The following is a 27992-nucleotide window of genomic DNA, read 5'->3' as shown; positions in this document are numbered from 1 at the left end:
CCGGCACCTTCCCCTGCAACCGCAGGAAATGCTACACTTGTCCCCACACCTCCTCCCTCACCCCCATCCCAGGCCCCAAGATGACATTCCACATTAAGCAGAGGTTCACCTGCACATCTGCCAATGTGGTATACTGCATCCACTGTACCCGGTGCGGCTTCCTCTACATTGGGGAAACCAAGCGGAGGCTTGGGGACCGCTTTGCAGAACACCTCCGCTCAGTTCGCAACAAACAACTGCACCTCCCAGTCGCAAACCATTTCCACTCCCCCTCCCATTCTCTAGGTGACATGTCCATCATGGGCCTCCTGCACTGCCACAATGATGCCACCCGATGGTTGCAGGAACAGCAACTCATATTCCGCCTGGGAACCCTGCAGCCATATGGTATCAATGTGGACTTCACCAGTTTCAAAATCTCCCCTTCCCCCACTGCATCCCAAAACCAGCCCAGCTCTTCCCCCCCACCCACTGCATCCCAAAACCAGTCCAACCTGTCTCTGCCTCCCTAACCGGCTCTTCCTCTCACCCATCCCTTCCTCCCATCCCAAGCCGCACCCCCAGCTACCTACTAACCTCATCCCACCTCCTTGACCTGTCCGTCTTCCCTAGACTGACCTATCCCCTCCCTACCTCCCCACCTATACTCTCTCCACCTATCTTCTTTACTCTCCATCTTCGGTCCGCCTCCCTCTCTCTCCCTACTTATTCCAGTTCCCTCTCCCCATCCCCCTCTCTGATGAAGGGTCTAGGCCCGAAACGTCAGCTTTTGTGCTCCTGAGATGCTGCTTGGCCTGCTGTGTTCATCCAGCCTCACATTTTATTATCTTGGAATTCTCCAGCATCTGCAGTTCCCATTATCTCTGATACTAACCTAACATGCACTGTCTGATTTAAAATGTCACCTCTTCCTTAACTGATAAAACCTTTAGCTCTCTCAGGACAGTGACTTCAAAGGAATTTGGGGATTAACATAAACATATACATATTAATCAATTAAAACCTTCTAACTGGTTAAAGATTTAACAGCAAAGTGTGAAGCTGGATGAACACAACAGGTCAAGCAGCATCTCAGGAGCACAAAAGCTGACGTTTCGGGCCTAGACCCTTCATCAGAGAGCCCGAAACGTCAGCTTTTGTGCTCCTGAGATGCTGCTTGGCCTGCTGTGTTCATCCAGCTTCACACTTTGTTATCTTGAATTCTCCAGCATCTGCAGCTCCCATTATTTCTGAAAGATTTAACAGCATCTTGGTTTTCTTTAGTACATCCTCATCACTTTGATCTTTTACTTATAAATTCTGTTCAGGATACTATATCTCTCAACAACACCTGAAGAAGGAGTAAGACTCCAAAAGCTTGCATTTTCAAATAAACCTGTTGGACTATAACCTGGTGTCGTGTGATTTCTGACCTTGTCCACCCCAGTCCAACACTAACACCTCCACAACAGGCTGGTACAGGCTAACCTGGCTAAATGCCTGTATTTTGATTGAATGATTTTTAATTCCATTAACTAGATTTTTCGTCAATTACTTTTCTATGACATGCCAAGGATTGCTACGGCAATCTATCTGTCCTGTTACCATTGCTCTGCTCCGAAATCCATCTCCTCAGTCCCATTCCCACTCCTCTGCACTTTATTCCAGGATGGGAATAGATAGATAATCTCCATTACCATACAATCCATCTTCTAAGTCTTAACCCTCAATATCACTGCATCACCCCACATAAATCTACCTACCCCTCCCCCTATCAACTTGCTCCCCAATCCCCTAAACAATGGCAAAGCGTTAGAGTTATAATGGGGTTAAGACCTTGGAGAGATTTGAACTCATGGATGAGGATCTAAAAACCGTCTCAGTGCATATAGCTCACGGGCAGTGATTTACATCTGTCCTATTAGAATATATGAAAATGGACATACTTTAAACAAAAACATTACTACTAGGCACCTGACTATGCATTAGTTTCATAATCACATCAAGACATGATATGGGAGGTGAGGCTTAACTTAAAATACCTATCAGAAGAGGGGAAGGGAGGAAACTAAGAAGTGAGGAATCAATATCTGAAAGTCATCCTACATTTTCAGCTGGAATCAACTTTGACTTGAATGAACCATCTGCTGACCTCTCATCTGCCTGGGCTCAACACGTAACAAAGATGGTGGCCAGAAGGGGAGCTATTTTACCACAGGACATTTCTGTCACTCCAGTAGGGACACCAGGTGAGAAACAGTTGATTCTTCAAAAATTAATTTAACTTTCTTCCAAGGTTGCATGACTTCTTTAGAGCAGTTTGAACTTTCTCATGGCAAATTGGGGTTGGGAGGTTGGCAACAATTTATATTCACCCCCCCACCACTTCCAACACACATCCACCTACAGCTGGATCCCACATATCACTTGCAAAAGCAGGTCAGGTGACTGCCCAGCGTTGGAATTACTATGGTTATCAGTTATGAGGCTAACCAGTGTATCTACATAAATTGTGCACCCGTATCAGTACTAACACCCTTAGCAAACATTATTGCGCTATGGCCATTTTCCTACTTAAAAGGCCACAGTTCAGGATGTTAGAAGGGTCCTGGTTACTGTGGGCTGTATTGCTTTAAATTGAGTGGTAGAGATAGTTTTGAAATTCTTGTCTGACTCCATTTTGGCCCATTTCAGTGCCACCAGATGAGAACAAGAGGAACCTCTGGATCATTGAAGCTGAGATTCCCCCAGAACTACAGAGGAAATCTGGGAAGAAGAAGAAGAAAAAGAGGAAGAAAGGCATTAGACCTCTTGGACCTACAGAGGAGATGCATGACATGGGTTATTGCACAGAGAGAGCATCCAGCACTGTTCCACACTTGCCCAAGTTACCCAGGCAAAAAAACTTGGTGTCAAAAGCTTTGGAACCAACTGACATTCAGGATAACTTACCAGGCACTCTCCTGGAATCCGGAATCAACTCTGGACCAAGTAATGGGAGGTTTTTCATTGGAGCAATCAACAGCGGATACAGACTGAATGCACCTCTGAATTTGATTGCAAATCCTCTTTCAAACGATGATATCTTGGAGGATGAGCTGGGATTTCCCCGAGGAGATCGACTCCGGCCTCCTCAGAGACCGTATAAAAACCCATTCCCCCATTCCTCAGCCAATATGGAGTTTGGAAGACTCCCTGTAATTAATATCCCTCACATACCAAGATCCGAGGACAGAAGGACTGCTATTGCACCTGTACATTCCAAAACAAATCTAGTGGACACAGAGTTGATAGATGCTGACTCTGATTTTTGATTACTGGCCTAGTATTGGTATTGATAAGGATTCATCTACTTGAGAAGCAGCATATCCAATTCCAACTAGGAACTTCGGTAAACATCACCTGTTATAGTTCAAATAAGTTAATGCAAGTGGCATTTTACTGAAATCTGATGAATGTTCATAGCAGTAACCGCAAGTAATTTTTAAGTTCAAATGGATTCACAGAAGTGCTTTACTACTCATTTAAGAGATTATAGCATTTGTTCATGAGGTTCAGTCTATCCTGAAGAGGCCTTTCACTTTAATGCTCAAGGTTGTGGAGTCTATAAGTAATGAATTATCCTAATTGGCCAATTTGGTAAAGTTATTGGAACCTTTTTCAGAGCTGAGGGATAGTGAACTAATCTAAGGGTCAGGAATGTAAATAATTCTGCTGGGCCAGGATTATTCATTGATCTTTGATGTGCATGTTATCCATGCTTTGCTTTCCGTTAGTTACAGTACTCAAGGAGGCCTTGTGGTCCATTATGTGTTGGTCAACCATTTCCTAGAGTTCTACTGAACTCTGCTCCCAAGTTTCTTGTCTGATCATTCCATCAAGTTACAGACTTGATGCATTTTATTTTACAAAGCCCTAATTGTTCCCCAATGTAATATTTTAACATTAAGAATATTATACAAAAACATTTTGATCAGATTGAGGCAATAATGTGACCAGGTTTGACTTGGTCAACTGTGTGTATACTCTGAATGGATGGGAAATGTTAGTCATGACAAGCTGAAAGCGTCAACAGCATCAAGATGTTCTAAACTTGCCTCTAAGAAGTGGTCAGTAATGTTTATGTGGTCCAAGATATTTTGGTAGAGTTGTGCCCAAGCTAAATGTAGAAATGTCTCATGCCTTCTAATCTTTTGTCTGGACGTTGGGTGTATCACAGGTTTTGCGGTTTTTGCTGGGTTTAGTCATTTGTTAATGCAGCCTCACTGGAATGGTACAAAGAATGATAAGATCAGTCTTACTTTTTCTTACTCAAGCTGGTCACTCCATAACGTGTGCTGTTCTTTGCAACTCAACCAAGACCATTCTTTATCTTTCTCCCTCAATCTATCCTTTACTGCTTGAGATTCTCTGCCCTTAATAGTGTGTGCTTTAAACCCAAGTTACAAATTTAAAACTGCCAGAAGAGCATGCATTGTAAATGTTGCATGAACGCACTTCTTGTGGTTTTATTGTGTTGTAACCAACATGATTTATTCCATCGCTCTACCGTCCATTTTCCAGTTCTCGACATTCTGAAAACTACAGATCATGAAAACACCCTAGTGCCCAGTATCTAACCCAGAGCAAATCGCACTTGTCTTGTGCTTACTCATATTGGCTCCTGATTAACCCAACACCTCAAATCTATAATCCTCAACTTTGTGCTCGTCACTCGATGACATCATCCCAGTATATCTCTGTAAGCACCTTCCGCACTATAACCCTCCTTGTTATCTCTGCACACCTCTGATTCTTGCTTGTCTTTTAATCCTCAAACCTTCCTCTTTGACCGTTTTTTTTAGTCACCCTTCCTAATCGGATAAGAGATAGCAGATTTAAAACAGATGAGGAGAAATTAATTCTCTGAAAGACTAATGAATGTGTGGAATTCACGACCCCAGAGTATGGTGGATGCTAGGGCATTGTGTCAATTTAAGGAGGAGATAGACAGTTTTCTACTTGATTACGAGTAGAAAGGTTATGAAGAGCAGACAGGAAAGTGGATTTGACTCAGATGAGATCAGCCATAATTGTATTAAATGGCACAGCAAGCTCAAGGAGTAGAATTGCCTACTCCTGCTCCTTGTTCTTATGTTCTTAATACCTCTTACTTGCCTCAATGTCTTTTTCTATCTAATTATGCTTCTGCGAAGCACCATGGGACATTTTGTCTCCACTAAATGGTAGCACATTGTTGTACGGTCACTTGCTGTTAAGTTGGACTCAAGGATTATGTAAGAAAACATTGAAGGACAGACAGATTTAGTATTACCCTTCTTTATGATGAGATTAATTTTGCAAATGGATGCAGTGTGTGCAAACAGACTTTCAGTCTCGAATCCAATCAAAGCCAAAGCTCCAAATTCAACAACTCCAAGAATAAAAAATGATCTTGATTGCAGCAGCTTAGAGCATAGAGACATAAAGCTAAGTGTGACCTTTGTTTTGTCATTCTGCCTCATCCATTTACAATCACCTGAAAAGAGGGTGAAACAAGCAGAATTACATAGGAAAAGTACAGAGGGAAAACACAAAATATATTTCAAATGCTGTTAAAATTATATTGTGTTGCAAAACTGACTGGCACAAATAATTTTGTTTAATGAAGAATACTGCAGTGCGGTTTCTGAGGTTCTGTATTTTAATTTTTGTTTGACCAGATTATGTATTGGAATTGCAGTTAATTATGAAAGAAGTGGATCAATAGAAGGCAAGGATTTGAGTGTGAAACAAGTCAGTTATAGACACAAAAAAACATTTCTGCAAGAACCAGAAGATGGCATTAAAAGTACAAAAACAGTACAGTTGTAACTAATGTGCCTGATTTGGGTCATATTACACAGTAAAAACTGAATGCTGATTCAGGAATCTTGACCGATCTAAAGCTAATTGATATCTACAATACCTGGGAGGTATTAGGAATTCAAGTATGTTGTTCCCAAAAATTTCCTCCTCTCCCTCCCTTGGTAGCATGGAACAGATCACTCTGTCCTTAAAATTACATGTGGAGTAATGGTGTTCAGTCAATGTGTTTGTTTCAGATTTCTTCATTTGCTGTTTTATTAGAGGATACCAATCCATTGATTTTTAAATGGATTAACCCAGGTGCAACAAACAAATTTAATGGGCATAGTCAATATTCATAATGTCGCACCACATATAAAAAGCCAATTGAACTGAATTTTTTTGTCCTGAGCATGACAGGTCAGTGTGGAGGAAGGGACTCTGTATTTGCTCAGGGTCAACCATTGACAGTACTCTTGTTAAGGTGGGAGGTGACAGATGTAGTGCATAACCAGTCAGCATATTGACCAGGCCAAAGATGGACTTGATGTGAATTGAATAGGGAGGTTTTGAAGATGCCAATTACTGCCCAACCAGGACATTGGAGAACCTGTTGGCTTTGATGTTGAATAGTTTAAATACTATATCCAAATACAAGCTGTGTTTGAACAGACAGAATCTGCTGCTTATCTAGAAATCAAGTACCAAGATTCTGCCCAAGTGCGAGAAAGGAAATTTGCCAAGCAAGTGAGAAGCATTGTGGTTTGGTTGAGGTTCCCTTTCATTGTCCCTCCTTCAGCAAGTCACCCCTTGGTGACAGACTGTGAGTCACACTTTGTGAGGACACTCTGGTTGCTGACCTTTCTCCACTTGTCTCTGATATTTAAACATTTTATATTTTTTAATCCATTGATTACCTTCATTGCTCAAAAAATGCTGACGGTTTGAACTCTCTCTTTTTCGAGATGTGAGGTACACTCTATGGATATCCTTTTCAATTTGAGTAATAGTGAAAATTGGGTGGTAGTGTTTTGGCAGCCTATTTTGTCCTTGTCCTCACTTTCATTTCCCAATCATTGCTGATTCGCTATACTATTGAACAAAGTCAAAATGACACACCTGGAGATCTGTGTATGTGCGAGCACCATAAACAGCCAGCATATGGAGACCTTGTAAATACTCACTTACCTCCTCCACTAAATGATAGTCTGGTTCCGTAAAATGTTGAAGACTTGATATATTTTTATAGAAATATAATGGTTATTTTTGTACCACATATAGCCATTTTAAACTTCTTGATATCAGTGTACATAGACATCTGTAGAGTGGTTACAAATTATCTGGAAGACATGGGGAAAAGATGGTCATTTTTAATACTCCCTTAATTCCATTGTATGACAACTAAACATTTTTCACCTGAATAAAAGTTTGTAAACATATTTGTCAAATTGTTTGGTTTAAAATTTGTTTGAATTTTCTATCTGTGGGAGATGGAGTTGAGGGCCAGCACACACAGACCAGACTAGTGTAAGAAGGGCAGTGGCAAGGGAAGATAAAAAGTGGTGGCAGAGAGGATGGCCAAACATATGGAACCTGCATAGGAGGTACAGCACCGGTGGGGGAGATTAAAAACTGGTGTCAGACAACACCTTTGACCTGTTTCTACCTGTTTAGAGCCAAAGTGTGATGTCCAGAAACCAGGCAGGTGATGGGTAGGTATTTCTTCTGTTTCTAGTTTGATTGGCCCAGTGGTTTAAATAAGGAAAGCAGACAGTGAGAGCTTCTACAAACATATGAAAAGACAGTAGCTAAGGTAAGTGTGAGATCCTTGAAGGATACAATGGGAAACAGGGAAAAAGCAGATAACATAAACTAATATTTTGCATCAGTCTTTATTATCAAGGTCACTGTAAATATCTTGAAGACCACAGATAAGCAACACGTCATTTGGAGAAAGATCTTCTAAGAGTCTCTGTCATGAAGAGCAAAGTATTTGACAAACTAATGGGCCAAAAGGCAGAGAGATGACCTGATCATCTGCTTTCAAGGAATTTAAAGGAAGTGACTGCAGAAATAGGGTAAGCATTGGTTGACACATTCCAGAAGGGAAAGAGAAAGCCAGAAACAAGAGGCCAGTTAGCTTAGCATCTGAAAATGCTAGCATCCATTGTTAAATAGAAAATCTTAACATCAAAAAGGGTCATCATCGTTTCATGAAAGAGAAATCATTCTTGACATTTTCGCAAGATATTTGATGACATGATGAGCAGAATGTATATTTAGATTTCTAGAAGACATTCATTAAGATGCCACATAAAAGGCTAATGCATAAGATAGGAGTTTATAGATTGAGGTTTGGCTAACACACAAGACAGACAGTCTAAATTTATGGGTCTTTTCCAGTTTGGAAATATGTAATTAGTATAGTGCCACAAAGTTTAGTTACAGAGACATAGAGTCATACAGCACAGAAACAGACCCTTCGGTCCAACCAGTCCATGCTGACAAAGTCCCAAGATAGAGTAGTCACACATGCCTGTGCTTGGCTCATATCCCTCCAAACATATCTTATTCATGCTTTTACCTAACCACTTCCTCTGGCAGTTCATTCTACACGTGAACCACTCTCTGTGTAAAAAGGTTACATGTCCTTTTTTTTTACATTCTCGGGCTTCAATTATTTACTACCTACATGGATGACATCAAAGACTGGGCAGAGTGTAAGTTTGCTGACGATACAAAAATAGGTGGGAGTACATGATGGAATGAGGTCATAAGGAATCTTGCAAAAGGATACAGATACATTGAGCGGACAAAAAAGCGTAGTGGATGGAATACAACTGTAGGAAGGTGTGATGTCATACTCTTTGGTGGAAAGAATCAAAAGGCAGACTATTATTTAAATGGAAGGAGATACCAAAAAAGTGGAGCACAGAGCAATCTGGATGTTCTTGCCCATGAATCATTAAAAATAGCAAATACTTGCAAAAAGTAATTAAGAAGGCAACTGGAACTTAGCCTTTACTACGAGGGGTTTGGAGTTTAAAAAGGGCAACCCTTGTTATAGCTGTGTAGAATGTTGGTGAGGGTGCACCTGGAATACTGTATGCAGTTTTAATCCCCTAATTTAACAAAGGATATACTGATATTGGATTGAGGGCTCCTGTGGCACACAGTGATAGTGTCCCTACTTCTGAGACGGGAAGCCTGAATTCAATTCTCACCTGCTTCAAAATGCATTCCACCCAGATCCAGCCCATTACCCTATTCCCATAACCCCACATTCCATCTAACCTACACATCCTTTTTAGCATGGTCAATCAACTTAACCTGTACATCTTTGGATTGCGGGAGGAAACTGAAACACACAGCAGAAACCCAAGTTAATGTGGGGAAACATGCAAACTCTATACAGACAGTGCCCCAAGGCTGGAATCAAACCTGGGACCTTGGCACTGTGAGGCAGTAGTGCTAACCACTGAGACACCATGCTGGTTGATTAAAAAATATCTGTACTGACATTGTAGGCAGTTCAAAAGAGATTCACTAGGCTGATTCCTGGGATGAAGGGGTTGACTTATCAAGTAAAACGAAATAGGTTAGGTTTTTATTCATTAGTATTTAGAAGAAAGAGGGATGATCTTATTGAAACATATCAGATCTTAATGAAACATCACACTGTTGTGTTCAAATAATGGACATGCTGCAAACTCACATGCTGCACCTGTAAGTTCTACAATTGAGACATCATGGTTAAACCTCATCTATTTTAATTCAATATCCTTGCTTTTACATTCCAGCAGGCTTGTTAAGATGAATAATTAGGACTAGGAATTGATTCCCCAGCCCACCCTTTCATCCAGAGCAGACAGCAATACATATGAGCCCTTCCTAGTCTGGACTCCAATTAGCCATTTAATATGCATATTCTCACTACCTGTCCTATCTCTGGATACCCTATTCCTGATACGGTAAGGTGTAGTTTCCTCAAATTCACCAGACTTCATTGAGTTTATGGCTTTATAGAATTTCCCCAACAGCACTGTTGTGATACTGGGAGGTTTACTCTCGTAGTTAATGAGAGAATGTTGAGGTCTTCCTTGTGTGAATTGTTAACTTAGCCTTGACTCAATTGGAAGCAAATTTGCCTCCTGAATCAAAAGGTTGCAGATTTTAAAAGCCCACTCCTGAGTCCTGCATTAATAATTGAGACTGACCCATCGAGTCGAAGAGATACCAAGGGAATGCTGTGCTGTGAGAGATGATGTTTGTTGATATATGATGCAGGTGCTGTCTGCCTTCTCAACTCTGAATCATCAAAATAACACCAAACCTTACTAAAATACAAAACTAAACTTAACCAACAGCATAACAATTAAGCTCATAAGCAAAATTCACTAAAAACTGCAATCCTCCTCAAAATACATCAGCAAACTCAACAGAATTATAATCTGTAAATATGAAAAACAACAGGTTCAAGCAGTGGCTTATTTTGTAGAAATACTTTGAAGAAAAGGTCTAAAGCTATTTCTCCCAGATGAGTGAACTAGAGACAACATTCCAAAAGAATTTTCCACAATGAGAATCCTGAAACATTTAGCAAGGGACCAAGAGATGGTGCTGTTGTAGAATACAAATAGGATTAAAAAAGAACTACTGTTGCTATCCATACACCATGTGATTCATGCATTATGAATGGTGAACTAGTCCATTGTGTTATAATTCCACAGGATCAAAAGGAGTAATCTTTGTGATTAAAGACCATGTTACGTACCTCAGCAGACCAGGGATCAAACCTGCAAAAAAGAAAAAAAGGTTTGCATTTATATAAAATATTTCACAATGTTTGGATGTTCTAAAACATTTTACAGCTAACAAAATACTTTAAGCATAAAAGTTGTTGTACTGTAGGAAATTTGGTAACTAAATTTCACACAGTAAGCTCTCCCAAGCAGCAATGTGAAATAATAGCCTTCTTCGCCTGTCTGAACTTATATTGAACAGCTTTTTCAACTCCACTCACTTCTTCCATCACAAGGTGTTGCTATGGGAACTCATACAAGTCCCAACTATGCATGCTTTTGATAGGGTACATGGAATATTCTTTGTTCCAATTCTATATATGTCCCCTCCCTCACACTCTATTAGTCAAAATTAATTCACAGGATATTAGAATTAATTCACTGGCAACACCAGCAGTTATTGCCCTAGTTGCCTGTGCGTAATTGGTAAGAATTTTGCTAGGCTATTTCAGAAGTCGACAGCATTGTTGTCAGTCTGGAGTCTCACAAAGGCCAATATGGGAAAGGGTTGGAGGTTTCCTTCTGAACGTCATTATCATGACTGGTATTAATTTCTTTTCTAGTTCGAATTTATTTAACACACTGGTTGGACCGAAGGGTCTGTTTCCATGTTTGAAATCTAGAGCAGTCTTGGAATAAGAAGTTGATTATTTAGTGCTGAGTAAAAGAGAAATTCCTTCAATACATGAGTTGTGAATTTTTAGCTTTTTTTGGTAGAGAACGCTATGGCTGCTCCAGTTTAAATTCTCCAGATTTCACAGTGGGAAGTTGTGTCTTTGGAATTGTTGGTCCAGACCAACTAGCTACTATGTTTCAATGTTCCTGTTTCTGATATATTGACAGCTAGGTCAGTGCTACCTCCAGTTACTATGCTGAACTAGAAAACATTATCAACTTTGCTTCAAATTTCAACCTCTCTTGATTTCACATGGTCCATCTATGACATTTTTCTTTCCTTCCTCAACTTCTCCATCTCAGTTACTAGGACAGATTGTCCATCAATATTTCCTATAGTTTCATTGACTCCAGAATCACAATCAGGTTTACCTTACTCTCACCTTTCCTTCACCAGTCTCCATATTCAACAGATGATCCTCCATCATTTCAGAATGATGCTATCAAACATATTTTCCCTTCTTCTTCTTTTCCAGCATTCTAAATGGACAGTTGGCAGCACAACACTTTCTCCATTCGTAAGAACACAAGAAATAGGAGCAGGATTGTACAATTCCACCCCTCAAGCCTGTGCCACCATTCAATATGATCATTGCTGATCTTCTGGATCCACTTTCCTGCCCACTTCCCATATTGCTTGGTTCCCCAAAGAGATTAAAAAAATCTGTCTCAGCCTCAACTACATTAATTGATAGAGCAGCCATAGCATTCTCTACCCAAAATTAAAGACTCACAACTTATTTAATGAAGGAATTTACTCTCAACTCATCCATAAATAATGAACTTCTTATCCCAAACTGGTCTAGATTTCAAGCACAGAAACAGACCCTTTGGTCCAACTAGTCCACGCCGACTGTCATCCCAAACTAAACTAGTCCCACCTATCTGTGCTTGGCTCATATCCTTCCAAACATTTCTTATTCATATACTTACCCAAATGTCTTTTAAATGTTGTAACTGTACCCACATCTACTAATTCCTTTGTACATTATTTCCACATACAAACTACTCTCTGTGTAAGCTTCTACGTTCTTAAGCTTCTTCAGAATCTTGTATGTTCAATGAGATCATCTTTGATTCTTTTGAATTTGAGGGATTATGGGTCTAATTTACTTAGGCGTTCTTCAATAGGACAACCCTTTTAATCTAGGACCAATTCTGAAATTTCAACCATTGTTCCCACTTGTTTTTGAAGAGCAGATGCTAGTAATGGTTTTGTTGATGCTTTTTACATCTCCCTAGCCCATCTTCTGTTTCTTCTCTACTTGTCTCATTACCACCCTATTTCTGTCATTTAATAACTTCTACCCTCCTGACTGTTGTGCTTGTTTGAAAACTTTCACATCTCTAATGCTTAATAATGCAGTGAAAGGTCTTCAACCTGAAAAGTTCACTTTGTTCCCTTTCTATAGATGCTGCGTGAACAGCTGAATAATCCTGGCAATTGTTTTTATATCAGACTTTCAGCATTTGCAGTATTTTGCTTTTGTTGTGGTGATGTGATAATAACCAAATAATTTGTATTTTTAGCAATGTTTTTTGACAGATAAACTTTTGAGAAGACACTAAACAGAATTCACTTGCTTCTCTTTGAAGTAGTGCCACTGGCACTTGCAGAGGACCCAAGACAGCATCTATATCAGTGCAGCACTCCCACAGTAATGCAAAGGAGCACTGGTTTAGATTTTCTGCATGAATTCTCTATAGTTAACTTGAACCAATGACCTTCAGACAGAGGCAAGAGTGCTAATTATTGAGCCCAAGTTAGCATGTCAACTAAAGATTCAAATGATGTGAGACACAGCAACCTTTCTCAAAGGCAGAAAACATAGGTTTGTTTCCATGACCATGAGTACAGGGACCTAATTTAGTTAGTTGGATTGCCTTTCCAGCTCATTAGTGGTAGACTAGTTGCCAGGGGAACGTGTGTGGTGTGGAATTTTATGAAGTACATGCTTGAAGGGAACATGCTCCCCACATTTGATGCATCACACTGCAAAACCCATTTCTCACAAATGCTCAAGTTTACAAAATAATTCACAGGCAATCATTCAGTCTTATAAGTCCTTTAAAAATGATTATGTACATAATTATCTGGTCAGAAATTGATTTGAGTGTGTCAGAAACATTAATAGCCTTTGATCTGCTACGACTATTGAAGTGTCACTGCATGGAAGACAACACATACAAGCAGATAGAAATTTGGGGAAATCATCTGGAGTTATGTTTCATCACTGGGACAGACTCTTAACTGTTTGATTCCTAACAAGGCCCAACAAGACAGATAACAGTACAACTAGATATTTGATCATGTGGCTCCTGTGAAATGCAAAAGGGGCATGACATGTGGATATGCTAGTAATGAGTGGGAGTTATGGATGTGTTGGATTAATATTTTGACTACCTGGGAATAGTAGCTAAAGACAAATATTCAGGCACTCCCTAGAATACAACCTGGATCCTTCTGTGTTAGAGACAAAGAAACTACAGATGCTGGAATCCAAGGTAAACAAACAGGATGCTGCAAGAACACAGCAAGCCAGGTAGCATCTGGAGGAAAGGAGAAGTCAACATTTTGGATATTCACTTCTTCAAGATTGGATGTGGGAGTAGGGGGAGCTGCAGATAAAGAGAGGGGGAGGGGTGGTAGCATATTTCCATAAAAGATGTAATACCTGTCCACTACCCCCCTCACCTTCATTCAGGACCCTAAACTGTCCTTCCAAGTGAGACAGAGCTTCACCTGCATCTCCTCCAACCTAGTCTATTGCATCTGGTGCTCCTGATGTGGTCTTCTGTACATTGGTGACTGTTACACCGTGCATCTTCGCCTGACCCGTAACAGCCAACATTGAGTTCTCCAATTTTAAATAACCTTCCCGCCCATCCCCTTGCTCCCTTTCCTGCCCCACCTATTCCCTTCCATTCCACCTTCAGACTCTCCGGCCAGTAACCGCATTCATCCCTCCTATCGACCAACCAGGTCGTACCTACTACCCTTGGACCATAGGTCTACCCTTAATTCTTCTGGAGTTGGTGCTTTCTGGGGAGAAATGCACTACAATTGTTTTCGAGACCTGAGAAGGAATATTCTTTTAATTTTTTGGGGGAACTGGACAGCCTTACTTCAAACATTCTCTGGGTCATAGAATGAGTGAAATGAGTTGATAAATCTACACATTGCACCAGTGGAGTAGTTGGGCAGAATAGCCACTTTATTTAGCCCTTACCAGTATGAATACTAGATAGGTGCACAGTGTGCAACTTATCACAAATGAAAAATGGAATTCTGACAACATGGACAACAGATGCGTTCCCTTGAACTAAACATCTTGTGGGAACCCAAATTCAATGAATTTGTGTTTACTAACATGGTGTGAAAATCTAGGATAGCTACAGATCTGGATGGTGCATGCAAATAATGCAAGACCCAGGATAATGAAAGTGCCAAAAACGTAGAGATAAAAGAAATATGTTTCTACAACCAGAAAGTAATTATTTGGCGTGTTGAGATGTTGGTAAGTATCTAAAAGATACAGATTGTCAGATTGTACTTAATTTGTTGACGTGGAGGCCAAAGTAAGGTGACTGCCCACCAGTTACCTCAGGCTTTTAAAAAATTCCTATGTGCCTCCTTCACTACTTCTACAGTGGCTCATTTTGTAAATGTAATGCCACCTAAAGGGTGCAAACCACAAAAAGCCCACTCGACAATGATTTCAAGTCAGATGCCAGTAGTTTTACTATGATCACCCTCAGTGATGTTTAGAGGGGATTAGTCCAGAGTTCATGTTGCTACCCAGGGTTGCAAGCTGAAAAATCAGTGCCTACACGCACGTGTCTATTTACACTTGAGTATGTTTGTACTTGAATTATGCATGTGCATGTGTGCATAGTGCTTGCTTGTGTGTTCTTGTGTTTCATCTTGCACATTAATGCACCTGCGTATATATGTGAGCAGTGCACCAACTTGTCCAGTTGTTAGGGCATTTGTGTGTATAGCAGAACATGAAGTGGTTCAGCTTCAATGCTATGACAGTCAAATTCACTGTTGGTTATGTTGAGGAGTAACTTAGAATCCTGTATTCCCGGTGGGGAACTACTCCTACTCGGACTATACAAATCAATGCTTATCCTTTCTGAACTATGCTGGGAGCACAGAAATATTCCTACTGTTTAGGCTTACCAACACACACAGGCATCAGCAGAAGTGAATCACTTTCCTCAGGGAAAAGCGATTACAACGTCTGATATTTTAAAAAGCCTGTTTTTGAAAGAAAATGTGCCTCCCCTCAGTAGCTCAGCTCATTTATCCAGTATGGAACCAAATTAATTAAAAGCAACATGCTGTGAATTTATTTTAAATTCATTTGTGGAATGTAGGCATCGCTGGCTGGCCAACACTTCTAACCCATTCAAAGTTGTCACTGAGAAGGTGGTGGTGAGCTGCCTTCTTGAACCGCTGCAGTCCTCCTGCTGTGAGTTGACCCACAATGCTATTAGGGAGGGAATTCCAGGATTTTGATCCAGTGACCGTGAAGGAACAGCGATATATTTCTAAAACAGGATGGTGATGATTTAGAGGGGAACTTGGAGATGGTGGTGTTCTTGTCCTTCTAGATGGAAGTGGTCATGGGTTTGAAAGGTACCGTCTGAGGATATCTGGTAAATTTCTGCAGTGCATCTTGTGGATAGTACATACTGCCGTTACTGAGTGTCGGTGGTGGAGGGAGTGGATACTTGTGGATGTTGTGCCAATCAAGCAGTCTGCTTTCTCCTGGATAGTGTCAAGTTTCTTCAGTGTTGTTGGGCTGCACCCATCCAGGCAAGTGGGGACTATTCTATCATGCTCCTGAATTGTGCCTTGTAGATGGCTGACAGGCTGTGAGGAGTCAAGAAGTGAGTTAATTGCCACAGTATTCCTAGCTTCTGGCCTGCTCTTGTAGCCACTGTGTTAACGTGGTGAGTCCAGTTGAGGTTCTGGTCAATGGTAAACCCCAGGATGTTGGTAGTGGGGATTCAGTGATGGTAACACCCTTGAATGTCAAGGGATGGTGGTTAGATTGTCTCTTATTGGTGATGGTCATGGCCTGGCATTTGTATGGCACGAATGTCACTTGCCACTTGTCAGCCCAAGCCTGGATATTGTCCAGATCTTGTTGCATGTCAACATGGACTGCTTCAGTATCTGAGGAGTCCGAAAGTTGCTGAACATTGCGCAATCATCGGCTAACATCCCCCCCTTCTGATCGTATGATGGAGGGAAGGTCATGGAAGAAACAGCTGAAGATAGTTGTGCCTAGGACACTACCCTGAGGAACTCCTGCAGAGATGTCCTGGAGCTGAGATGACTGACCTCCAACAACCATGATCATCTTCCTATGCGTCAGGTATGACTCCAACCACCAGAGAGTTTGCCCCGATACCCATTGATTCCAGTTTTGCTGGGGCTCTTTGGTGCCACACCCAGTCAAATGCAGCCTTGATATCAAGGGCTGTCATTCTCACCTCACCTCTGGAATTCACCTCTTTTGTCCATGTTTGAACCAAGGCTGTAATGAGATCAGGAGCTGAGTGGCCTTGGCAGAACCCAAACTGAGCAGGTGCTGCTTGATAGCACCTTCCATCACTTTACTGATGAGAGAGTAGACTGATAGGGCAGTAATTGGCCAGGTTGGATTTGTCTTGCTTTTTTTGTGTACAGGACATACTTGGGCAATTTTCCATATTGTCATTTAGATATCAGTGTAGTAACTGCACTGGAACAGCTTGGTGTAGGGAGCGGCAAGTTCTGTAGCACAAGTCTTCAGTACTATTGCCGGAATGTTGTCAGGGCCTGTAGCCTTTGCAGTACCCAGTGTCTCCAACCATTTCTTGATCGCATGTAGAATGAATGGAATTGGCTGAAAACTGGTACCTGTAATGCCAAGGACCACCGGAGGAGGCAGAGATGGATCATCCACTCGGCACTTCTGGCTGAAGAGTGCTGCGAATGCTTCAGTCTTATCTTTTGCATTGATGAGGATCATTGACATCATTGAGGATGGGGATAATTATAGATGCTGGATGTTAAAATGAATACACTAGATTGGTAGAGAAATTCAGCACGCATAGTAGCATTTGTAGAAAAATAGAGAAAAACAGATTTAGTGTTTGTGGGTGACTGTAGGCCTCTTCACTTAAAAAGGACAGTTTTTTTTATTTTTACACAGTTGTTTGCTTGAAGCGCATGTAATGTATTTGACACATTAGATACCAGCACATGCTGTAGATTTAACATTGATAAAATAATGTACTATTCAGCAATATGTCCACCTCCTTGACTTAAAAGTGCTCCCCACCATCACAAGCTGCCTGCCTATCATTCTGCAATAAAAATCGATGCAAACTATAGATGCTGACAGCATCTAACTTAGCACCAAGAAGTCTGTGCGCTTAAAAACGGTAACACACGCCACCAATGCTAACAGCCCACAATTCAGCAGAGTGTGTGCTAAGAAAACAACGTAAAGTGTAGGCAGGCTGATACCGTCCAAGTAAGCACAAAGTGACCGAGTACAGAGAATACAGCGTGGAGCTGAAGGTAAACCAGGTCAGGCAGGATCAGAGTAGTAGGAAAGTGGACGTATCAGGTCAGGACCCTTCATCAAGACCTCAAGAAAGCAAGCTCAGAGCTATAACGTATATCCTGTTCAGATGCATGAAATGTGTTGAAGAGCTGAAATGGTGTGAATTGGACAAAGAACAGGCAGATGATATGGTAAGGCTGACGATCTATGTAGATAAAAGATCAAAAAGAGGATGGCAGCCATTGATAATACAGAGCCATTGTTGTGAAGAAGCAGTTGGATGATGGCTGGACAAGCATTCAGCAAGCTGCAGCCACCAGGTACCTGCTCTAATTTACGCCAGGAATTTTGAAATCTAGTTTCTCGGAAGAAAAATTGGTAATGTTGTACATATAAGATGACCTTGGGCAGTATTGACATTCAAAGCCTTGGAAATAAAGTTGTTGCCTTTCAATGGCAAGACTGTTAAATCACCCTTTAAAGACTCATCAGCAAAATCTCAATTTTTTTCATGATGTTAAGATTCTGATCTTTTTCTTTCCTTCCATATTTTCCCACTTTTCTCACCATTGTCCACATCACAGAAGGATGTGGAAATGTCTCCCCATTGTTTTGACAGAAAAGGAACAATATGAATGCACCTGTGGTTATTGCAAACTGGTTGAGTGTGATTGTTAGACATTACTATTCTGAGTTGACAGTCAGATGGATGCCCAGCTTTTGATGGTGTTGGCCAAGGGAAGATAGTCAGCCAGGACACAAAGGAACTCCAAATGATTCAGTCAATGGTATCGGGGATCTATCACAACTTTTAGAATTAGTAGACGGTGTCACATTAACATCTCACCCAAATAGAGGTGCGTACAACCAATGTACTTGATACGTTACACGTTATTGCATTATTCTCTTCCTGTGATAAATATCATTCCAGCAGCTGTCAAAAGGGTCTGCACATCAAAAACATGCCCGAGTACAACTGCAACATTTTGAAGGGCACATTGCCTACAATACTGCAGGACTTCTGGAGTTTTAACTAGATTAAGCGGTCAAGTTGCAATTTAAGGAATGAACCTCGATCTTCTGCTTCAAAGACAAAGGCACTACTGCCTGAACCAAGCCTCGTAATTAGCCACTGTCAATGAGCCCCAGTAGTAGTACTTACACCTTTAAATCAGAAGGTTCTGGATTCAATATCGATCCGTTTAGCCAGAATCACTAGAAACAGATTATGCAGTTAGTATTGCATTGCTATTGTAAGACTTTGCCATGAACAAATTGGCTGCTTATTTTTATGCTGTTCAACAATCCTTAAATGGCTCTTGAGTATTTTGGCATTGTTTTGTAAGACACTTTACAAATGCATGTCATTTTTAGTAGAGATAGGGAGGAGAAAATCAGTGAAGTTTGTGACCAAGGTTGATGCTGAATACTTTGCCTACAACACATTTTCTGGGCTGACAATCAAGAATTATCAGATCATCTACAAAATTAGACTTCAGTAAGAGGTCACTGACTTAAAATGGGGAAGGAACAAGATGGTGTGGGAAAAATTATGGTTCTCCTTCAAATAACAACATAGTAAGTGCTGGCTACAAGACCGTGAAGAGTACAACAAAAATGCACTCTAAGGTCATTCTTGACACTGGCAGTTTTAAGTGTTGCCAATATGCACACAATGAAGTGTAGAAAGGAACAGTTTGATCCAGTAATTCAATACCAGCGACATCAAAACCCTCTGACAAAATACACTCCTAAGGTCTTATCCTTTTACTTCTTCAGAGGTGACTCACTAAGGTAACTAAATATCTAGCTAACAAAAGGAGCAATTAAATATTGGACTATAAAGTTAACATGAACGCTGTTCTTCTCTATGTTAGCATTGCACGTCCTGATGACTGCTTGTAGCACTTTTTGTTTTTAATTCTGATTTCCAGCAGCAACATTAAGATACTTTTAATACTGATAAACAGAATAAAGGTTATGAACTAAAATGAGTTTCTAGTGGACTTAGTCTGCAGGTAGTACGGGAACTAAGAGGGAAACACATACCTTACCTCACCAATCTGCCTGCTGCAGATGCATCTATCCATGGTAGTATTAGTAACAGAGACCAGCGCACAATTCTCATGGAGATGAAGTCCCACCTACACATTAATAATACCTCACTATGTTGTTTGGCACCACAATGCCAAATAGGATAGACTTCAAACAGATCTAGCAATTCAAAGCTAGATATCCATGAGGTGCTATGGACCATCAGGGGCAGCAGAACTATATTTAACCGCAATCTGTCATCTCGAGACTCGGCATATCCAAACTCCACCAGTACCATCACATAAGGGCAGGGAGCAATCTTGGTTCAAAGAAGGGTGGAGGAGTGCATGACAGGAGCAGCGTCAGGCATATCTGAAAAAAGTAAGGTGTCAACCTGGTGAAGCTACTAAATAGGATTACTTGCATACCAAATAGCATGAACAGCAAGTGATAGAGCTAAGCAATTCTACAACCCACAGATGGGAAATAAGCTCTGCAGTCCTGTCACAGCCAGTCATTAATGGTTTTGGACAAAAAAAAATTGGAGAAGGACACTCCACAAATATCCCAAATGGGACAGCCAGCACATTAGTGCAAAAGGCAAGGCTGAAGCATTCACACAAACCATCAGAAGGGGATCATCGGTGATTCCCGACAATATTCTGGCAATGACATTGAAGACTTGTACTCCAGAACTTTTCACAGCCTTAGCCAAGCTGTTCTAGTACAGCTACAATATGGAATACTATCCAGGTATGTCCAGTACATAAAAAAAGCAGGACAAATGCAACTTGGTCAATCAGACCCATCAGTTTATTCTTGATCACAGTAAAGTGACAGAAGGTGCTAAGAACAATGCTCAGCACCTGTTCAGCAGTGCTGACTCTCGAATTGAGTTCCACCAAGGTCACTCAGCTCCTGACCTCATTATAGCCTTGGTTGAATGAGTAAGAGCTGAATTCCACAGTTGAGGAGAGAGTGACAAGCCTTGACATCAAGGCTACATTTCAGTGAGTGTGGCATAAAGAAGCCTTGGCAAAACTGGAGGCAATGGGAATTGGGGGAAAAACTCTCTGACAGCTGGAGCCATACTTGGCATATAGGAAGATGGTTGTGGTTATTGGCAGGTCAGTCATCTCAGCTCTAGATCATCTTTGGAAAATGTCCTAGGCCCAACCATCTTCAGGCGCTTCAATGACCTTCCCTCCATCACAAGGTTAGAAGTGAGGATGTTCGCTGATGATTACACAATGTTCAGCACCATTTGCAACTCATTTGATACTGAAGCTATCCATGTCCACAAGGTAAGCCATAATCATAAATGGCAGACAGGCTCAAGGGATTGAATTGCCTACTCCAGGTCCTAGATCAAATGTCCAAATGCAACAAAATCTCGACAGTATCTATAGTTGGGCTGACTTTAGGCAAATAGCATTCACACCATACAAAATGCCAGGTAATAGTCATTTCCATCGAGGAAATCTTACCAGCATCCGTTGTCATTCAGTGGCATTACCATCACTGAATCCTCTATTATCTACATCCAAGGGTTATCATTGACCAGAAACTCAACTGGACTTCATATAAATAGTGGATACAGAGCAGCTCAGAAAGTAGGTAATATGGCAGCAAGTAACTCACCAACTGACACCCTAAAGTCTGTCCACCATCTACAAGGTACTAATCAGGAGTTTGATGGACTATTCCCTACTTGCCTGGATAATTGCAGCTCCAGCAACATTCAAGAAGCTCAACACCATCCAGCACAAAGCAGCCCACTTGATTGTGAACTGACACACAGTAGCAGCAGTGTACACCATCCACAAATGAACTGCAAAAATTTGCCAAACATCCTCCAGAAGTCAGAACACTCTAAACTCATCACTACCATCTAGAAGGACGAGGGCAGCAGATACATGTGAATATCACCACATGCAAGCTCTCCTCTAAGTCACTCACCATTTTGAATGGGAAATATATTGTCATTTCTTTACTGTTGCTGGGTCACAGCGTAGTGGTTTAGTGGTTAGAACTGCTGCTTCACAGTACCAGGGACCTGGATTTGATTCCAGCCATGGGTGACTGTGTTCTCTCAGTGTCTGCATGGGTTTCTCCGGGTACTCCAATTTCCTCCTAGAGTTCAAAGATATGTAGGTTAGTGAATTGGCCATACTGAATGACTCTGTAGTGTCCAGGAATGAGCAGGCTAGGTGGATTAGCCATGGTAAATGCAGGGTTATATGGATAAGATGGGAGGCTGGATCTAGATAGGATGGTTTTTGGAGCATTGGTGCAGACCTGATGGGGAAACTTTCTGCACCATAGGGACTCTAATTCTTTGGGTCAAAAATCTGGAATTCCTTCCCTAAAGGCTACACAGACTGCAGCAGTTTAAGGTGGCAGCTCACCACATCTTCCTAAGGAGCAGGCAATAAATCCTGGCCCAGTCAGCAATGCAAACATCCCACAAATGAATTAAAATAAAACAAACCAGATGATTGTGGCTACTGTCAAATTCATGTTTGAATCCATGTCACTAGAACATTATACCAGGCCTCTGGATTATCAGCCAGATGACATTACCATAAGGCCGCTGCCTTATCTGTCAGTAAGCACATAATGAAAACTTCACAAATAAAGTAGAGAAATAAAATCACGATTCCTTTCACAACTGATTTTATTTTGCTGATGAAAATGTCAAACTATGATCGGACTACAATGGAGACTAAAATTTTTTTAAAAATTTAGAAAATTTACAAAAATGAGGAACACTTTATAATACAGACAATTAACATCTCAAGTATAAAATCAAATTTTCAGAGCAGCAAGTTAAGCAGTAATTACAAAGTTACAGCACCATTAAACATGTATAAACAAGAGTTTTCAATATTAATTTTCTGGCAGGACTGATTGTGGAAGATTTTGTCAAGTCATGATTGCAACAAGATTACAAAGAACCTTAAGCAGCCTTAAAGGGTTAAAGCTAAAGTTTTTGTACAGCTCCAACCAGAAATACAGTACAGCCTCTGTAGGGAGTGTTATGATCCCAGCTGATGTTATTAGCAGACAAATCAGATCCCAGAAAGGAATCATATTTTGATTTTTTTTGGTTTCAACAGAATTCTATCTTACTGAAAGAGTTGCGGATTTTGCTTTACCAAGATAAAATAAAGTTTATTAACAAAAGAAATGAAGATAAAATAGAAGAAACTAAATCATCTACTTGTAACACAAATATGAAAGTTTTAAATACAATAGAAGTAGAATCCAACTATTCCAAAACATTGTTATGAATTAAAAACATGCAAAACACACACATCACAGTACCGAAAAATGCCACTTGTATAATACTTGCATTAAAGTGCCTGTATCTAATGTCTTGGTGGGTTTAAAATCACTTGGGACTTCAACTTTTACACCAGAACTGCAGACAGCTTCTTCCAGGAGCTATTATACACCTGCTTAAGTGTACACAGCTTAAAGCAATCTCTTTACAGTTTTATCCCAGCACTTCTTGCCTAGGACTCTCAGTTTGGTGAAACAAACAAGGGTAGGTCTTATACAATCGTAGGCCCCTTGATAGTGCACATCAGAGACCAAGGTGTTCAGGTACATAATTCTTGAAATTTGCATTACAAGTAGACAGGGTGGTTAAGATGATGTTTAGCACACTTGCCTTCATTATACAAACCTTTGAGTATAGCAGTTGGGAGGCCACCTTAAGGTTGCACAGGACATTGGTAGGGCCTCTTCTGGAGTACTATTTGCAGTTCTATTTGCCCTGCAATAGGAAGGATATAATTAAATTGGAGAGGGTTCAGAAAAGATTTACCAGGATAGTGCGAGGAAAAGAAGGTTATAAAAGTTCTAAATCAAAAATAGGCTGGGATTTCATTCACTGGAGTGTAGGAGGTTGAGGGGTGACATCATAGAGGTTTATAAAATCAGGAGTGGCACAGATAAAAAGTGAATAGCAAGGGTCTTTACTCCAGGGTGGGGGAGTTCCAACCAGGGGCCATACTTTTAAGGAGAAAGTTTTAAAAAGATCATGAACAGCAACTTTCTTTTTTGTTTGAACACAGAAAGTGGTTTGTGTGTGGAATGAAATGCCAGAGGAAGTGGTGGATACTGGTACAGTTACAACATTTGGAGAAGTGCATGAATAGGGAAGGTTTGAAGGAATATGGGCCAAATGCAGGCAAGTAGGACTAACTTAGTTTGGAAACATGGTCAGCGTGAACTAATTGGACTGAAGAATCTGTTTCCATGCTGTATGACTTTATAACTCCTCACTCAAAGGTAATCTTGTTCATTATATCCAGCCCTTCTCAGAAGCACTGCTTTATAGAGCTCCCTTGTTTAACAGATTTCACAAGGCTGCTCCAATTCAGTAAAATTGAAAAACACTATCTAAGCTATGGGTGTTTCCCATTAGCTGAATGCTATTAAGTCCCATATTGCAAAAATGGGTGATAGTAACATCTCGATCCAAAGCAGTTCCTAGCAGAATCAGGTACCAGGTGAGAGCATTTCTTACATACTCCACGTTACAGCTTATGATGGAGCTTAAGCTAAATGAAAGCAACTTCTTGATTTCTGTATTATTCCGTACATGTACACTCAACATTGCTGTCAGCTTCAGGGAGTATGTGGAGGTGTAAGTAACAAAGTGTGAAGCTGGATGAACACAGCAGGCCAAGCAGCATCTCAGGAGCACAAATGCTCAAAGTGTTGGACTAGAGTGGACAAGATCAGAAATCATACAACAATAAACCTGTTGGACTATAACCTGGTGTTGTGTGATTTTTGACCTTCAGGGAGTAGTGATGTGGAGTGCTAACAGTTTCACTAAAATTGCTGTAGAATATCAGGGCCAAAATAAGCTGCCGACTTTTTTTTCCCCCCAATTATTCTTGAATAGGATGAGGACATCACTGACAAGGCCACCTTGTGTTGCCCATCCTTAGCTGTCATGCACTCCTTCATTTGTCAGAAAGTGTCCCCTGGGAATTACTGGTCTGCTGCTGTAAGTTTGAAACCCTATTTGCATATTTAGCAATTTGTAGCTGAACAGTCTGGCCCGGTTACATTTCACCCATTGAAAGTGGGTATATTGTGCTGCAGCCATGATGTTCCCTTGATATTCACTGTATTCATGTATGTCTGAAAGGTTCTTCCTGAGTCTTGGTTGTGAAAAGTATTGCATTATAACTGAATTTTGAATCGACCAGGTCAGTGTACTTCAACAGCCATATCACAATTGCAATTGTCTACGGCTCTATAAACTGACATTTTAGTTGTCCTACTTCAAATAGAAAAATCATAACTTTAAAAGGAGAAGAGTAGAGAGGTTGGTTTTCTATAACAGCTGTAATAGCATCAGGTATCAGCTGTAAATGAGGTGGCTGCCAGACCTTCTAGATTACAACAGCAGCCGAACTTGCTGGACTCTGAAGCTTTTGAGTGTCCGGAGATTATGAACAACTACATAAATATAGGTTTTCTCTTTCTTGTAAGCTGAACCATGAAGACTGTATCTATCCTGTTTTCTTTTCCCCTGTCGTTGAAAGTAAAAACAGTGCTATGTGCATTTTAACTAAGCAATAATTATGCAAGAAAAACAAAAATGTTGCAAGTACACAGAATGACAGTAGGAGAATGGGCAGATCATGACATTTTGTGTGATACTTCATTGGAACTGAAGAATGACACAGACAAGCATTTGATAATGTTGAGAAACACTGGGAGAAATTGGGGAGAGACAATGTGCAAAGGGACTACTAAAAAAAAAGTCAAAAACCTACTAGATGATCTAAGGAATAATCAGAGGTAATGAAGTGAGGCATTTAAAGAATAACATGTTTTTCATATAAACAGGCCAAAGGCAGGGAAATTGGACCTCATCAGCCCCACGTTCTTTATCACAAATGTCAATACATTGCCTCGTTGTCTGAAGATCCTCTGTCATGTCATTTGAATCCAAGGCCAACCTGATGAAATAGTGGTAACCTGTGGAGTACAGAAAAGGAAAAACCAAAACACAGGGGAGTATCTTGAAGGGCATAATCATTCCTTAGGTTTCAGATGGTGGTTCAAAAACCACATATGTTGCTCTCTTAATCTTGCTTACTGCCATTAAAACAGCTAGATGAGGTCAGTTGTGCATCATCAACCTCAGCTCAGTCTATTGTGCCCTCACCTCGAAGGACTGAAGATTAAAGCCTCACCATACAGATTTGAGAAGTACTGTTCAACAAAGAATAGCATAAGTATGCTATCCAATCAAAAATCATTAATTTATTCACACACTACAATAGCACTTCCCAAATCTACAACTTCTACTAAGAAAAACAAGGGCAGTAGGTGCATAGGAACAATTATCTACAATCTCTCATCCAAACCACACAAAAAAAAACATCTTAACATAGAGCTACTCACATTCCTACACAATCAGTGGGTGAAGAACTAGGAAATTTCTCCCTAAAAGTGCTATGGGTCTATCTACACCACATGGACTGCAGAAGCTCAAGAAAGAGACTCAACAAATTTCTCAAGTACCAAAGAATGGACAACAAAATGTTAGCCTTGCCTGTAGAGATCTCTTCTGTTGGAAGAATTAAAACAAGTTGTTTGCATTACCATCTTGAGTGGAGGTTGGGGGCCTGTGATTAGGAATCAGTTTCCACATCTATGTGCATTGCAACAGCACACACTTCAAAGGCTCTGAATTGGCAGCAAATTGATTTTGGCTGTATAAATTGCTGTATAAAAACGTCAAATGTCTTTAAATTTATTGAGGAGAAAACAGAATTAACGTTTCGGGTCCGGTGACCCTCCTCAGGAAACGTTAACCCGAAACGTTAACTCTTGTTTTCTCCTCCACAGATGCTGCCAGACCTGCTGTGCTTTTCCAGCAACTTTGCTTCTGTTCCTGATTTACAGCATCCGCAGTTCTTTTAGGTTTTTCTTCTTTAAATTTATTCCCAGGAGCCCAGTACATGTAATGTAACAATTGCAATTGCTTACTAATTTTGTAGTATATACACAATAGAACGCTCAGCCTCTTGAATAACTCAGATACATCAAGAGACTGGCAAAGCATAAAATTCAACATACGAGAAAGTGATTTTGGATACTCGGGAGAACAGGGAAAACTTCACTTTCCATCACATTGTAGATCTTACCACTCACACCAACATCAGCGGAGGGTATTCTGGGATATGTAGTTTCCTGCACTCCCGTCTTCGTCGGGCTCAGACGGAGAAGAGCTGAAGTACCCAGGAACCTTTGCGCATTGGTCGAGGTGCCAGTGAAATACTTTGTGGGAAATGTAGTCCTTCTGGCTTGCACAGTCGAAGGAGTTAGCATGAGTGGGGGTGGAGAGAAACTACAGCACTATCAGGGGTGGGGGAGGAGGGAGGAGAAGGCAGTAATAAAGTGGCGGCATGGGGCATGCGCAACGTGAGCACTGCTAGTGCGGTGTGTGTGTGTGAGAGAGAGAGAGAGAGAAGCAAAGCTGGAGTTTGAGAGGAACGGGTGCGGTTGGGGAGAACGAGAAGGCGCGCTCGGCAAAAGCGAAATACGAGAAAAATGTCGCTTCAGGTAGTTACAGCAAAGATGGCCGAAGTGGAATTGAAGGAAGCAGTGGTGGCCTTGGATAAAGTGAACGCTGAGAAGAACGTTCAGACAAAAGACGGGGAACCCGCGGCGACAAGCTCAGCGGAAGAAATCAAACAGCATCACTTGCCGCCTCTCAGCAACACCATGCCGAAGGACTCGAAGTCGGCGATGAAATCCACCGAGGCCGCACAGAACGGAGATACCTTCAACGCGGACGGCACCGTCATGGAAGCCCCACGGACCGTGAAGAAGGTGAGAGGAACTGAACCTGACCGGCAAGCTCTCCCGTGATCACTTACCGCACTCACTTGCTTGTGATTTTCTGACTTTGGTATCCTATAGCAATCCAGAAAGGAGGGTGAATATTGTTTTTTGGAAGGGTTTAAGATAGAAATGGAGTAGTATTGTCGGGAAGGCACTGGCCTCCTTGGCGGAGTAATAACTGCCGAACCGCCTACTTGAATCGAACGAGTGCACGGGCCCCCCG

The 27992-nt window shown here is 41.0% G+C and overlaps 2 protein-coding genes and 1 long non-coding RNA gene across 10 annotated transcripts in view; 2 read left to right on the top strand and 1 right to left on the bottom strand.

The window, feature by feature from the left end:
- smo (smoothened, frizzled class receptor) overlaps positions 1–7244 on the top strand; it is a 41683-nt gene extending 34439 nt beyond the window's left edge. For both annotated transcript variants that reach the window (XM_048554339.2, XM_048554338.2), the window contains 2 exons: positions 2094–2228; positions 2674–7244. In XM_048554339.2, the coding sequence (XP_048410296.1) occupies positions 2094–2228; positions 2674–3293 (755 nt within the window). In that variant the 3' untranslated portion in view covers positions 3294–7244. The remainder of the gene's footprint in view (positions 1–2093; positions 2229–2673) is intronic.
- On the bottom strand, positions 4801–27992 carry LOC132210953 (uncharacterized). Its single transcript, XR_009447208.1, has 5 exons — positions 27805–27992; positions 23577–23666; positions 10580–10601; positions 6994–7145; positions 4801–5497 (listed from the first exon to the last, which is right to left on the bottom strand). It is a non-coding gene; the product is annotated as an uncharacterized LOC132210953 (long non-coding RNA).
- Positions 27311–27992, top strand: part of LOC125463278 (putative adenosylhomocysteinase 3) — a 79306-nt gene continuing 78624 nt past the window's right edge. For all 7 annotated transcript variants that reach the window (XM_048554341.2, XM_048554346.2, XM_048554340.2 and 4 more), the window contains exon 1: positions 27311–27757. In XM_048554341.2, the coding sequence (XP_048410298.1) occupies positions 27476–27757 (282 nt within the window). In that variant the 5' untranslated portion in view covers positions 27311–27475. The remainder of the gene's footprint in view (positions 27758–27992) is intronic.

This window comes from Stegostoma tigrinum, chromosome 25, assembly GCF_030684315.1.
Source record: "Stegostoma tigrinum isolate sSteTig4 chromosome 25, sSteTig4.hap1, whole genome shotgun sequence".
NCBI lineage: Eukaryota > Metazoa > Chordata > Chondrichthyes > Orectolobiformes > Stegostomatidae > Stegostoma > Stegostoma tigrinum.
This window is presented reverse-complemented; position numbering and strand designations above follow the sequence as displayed.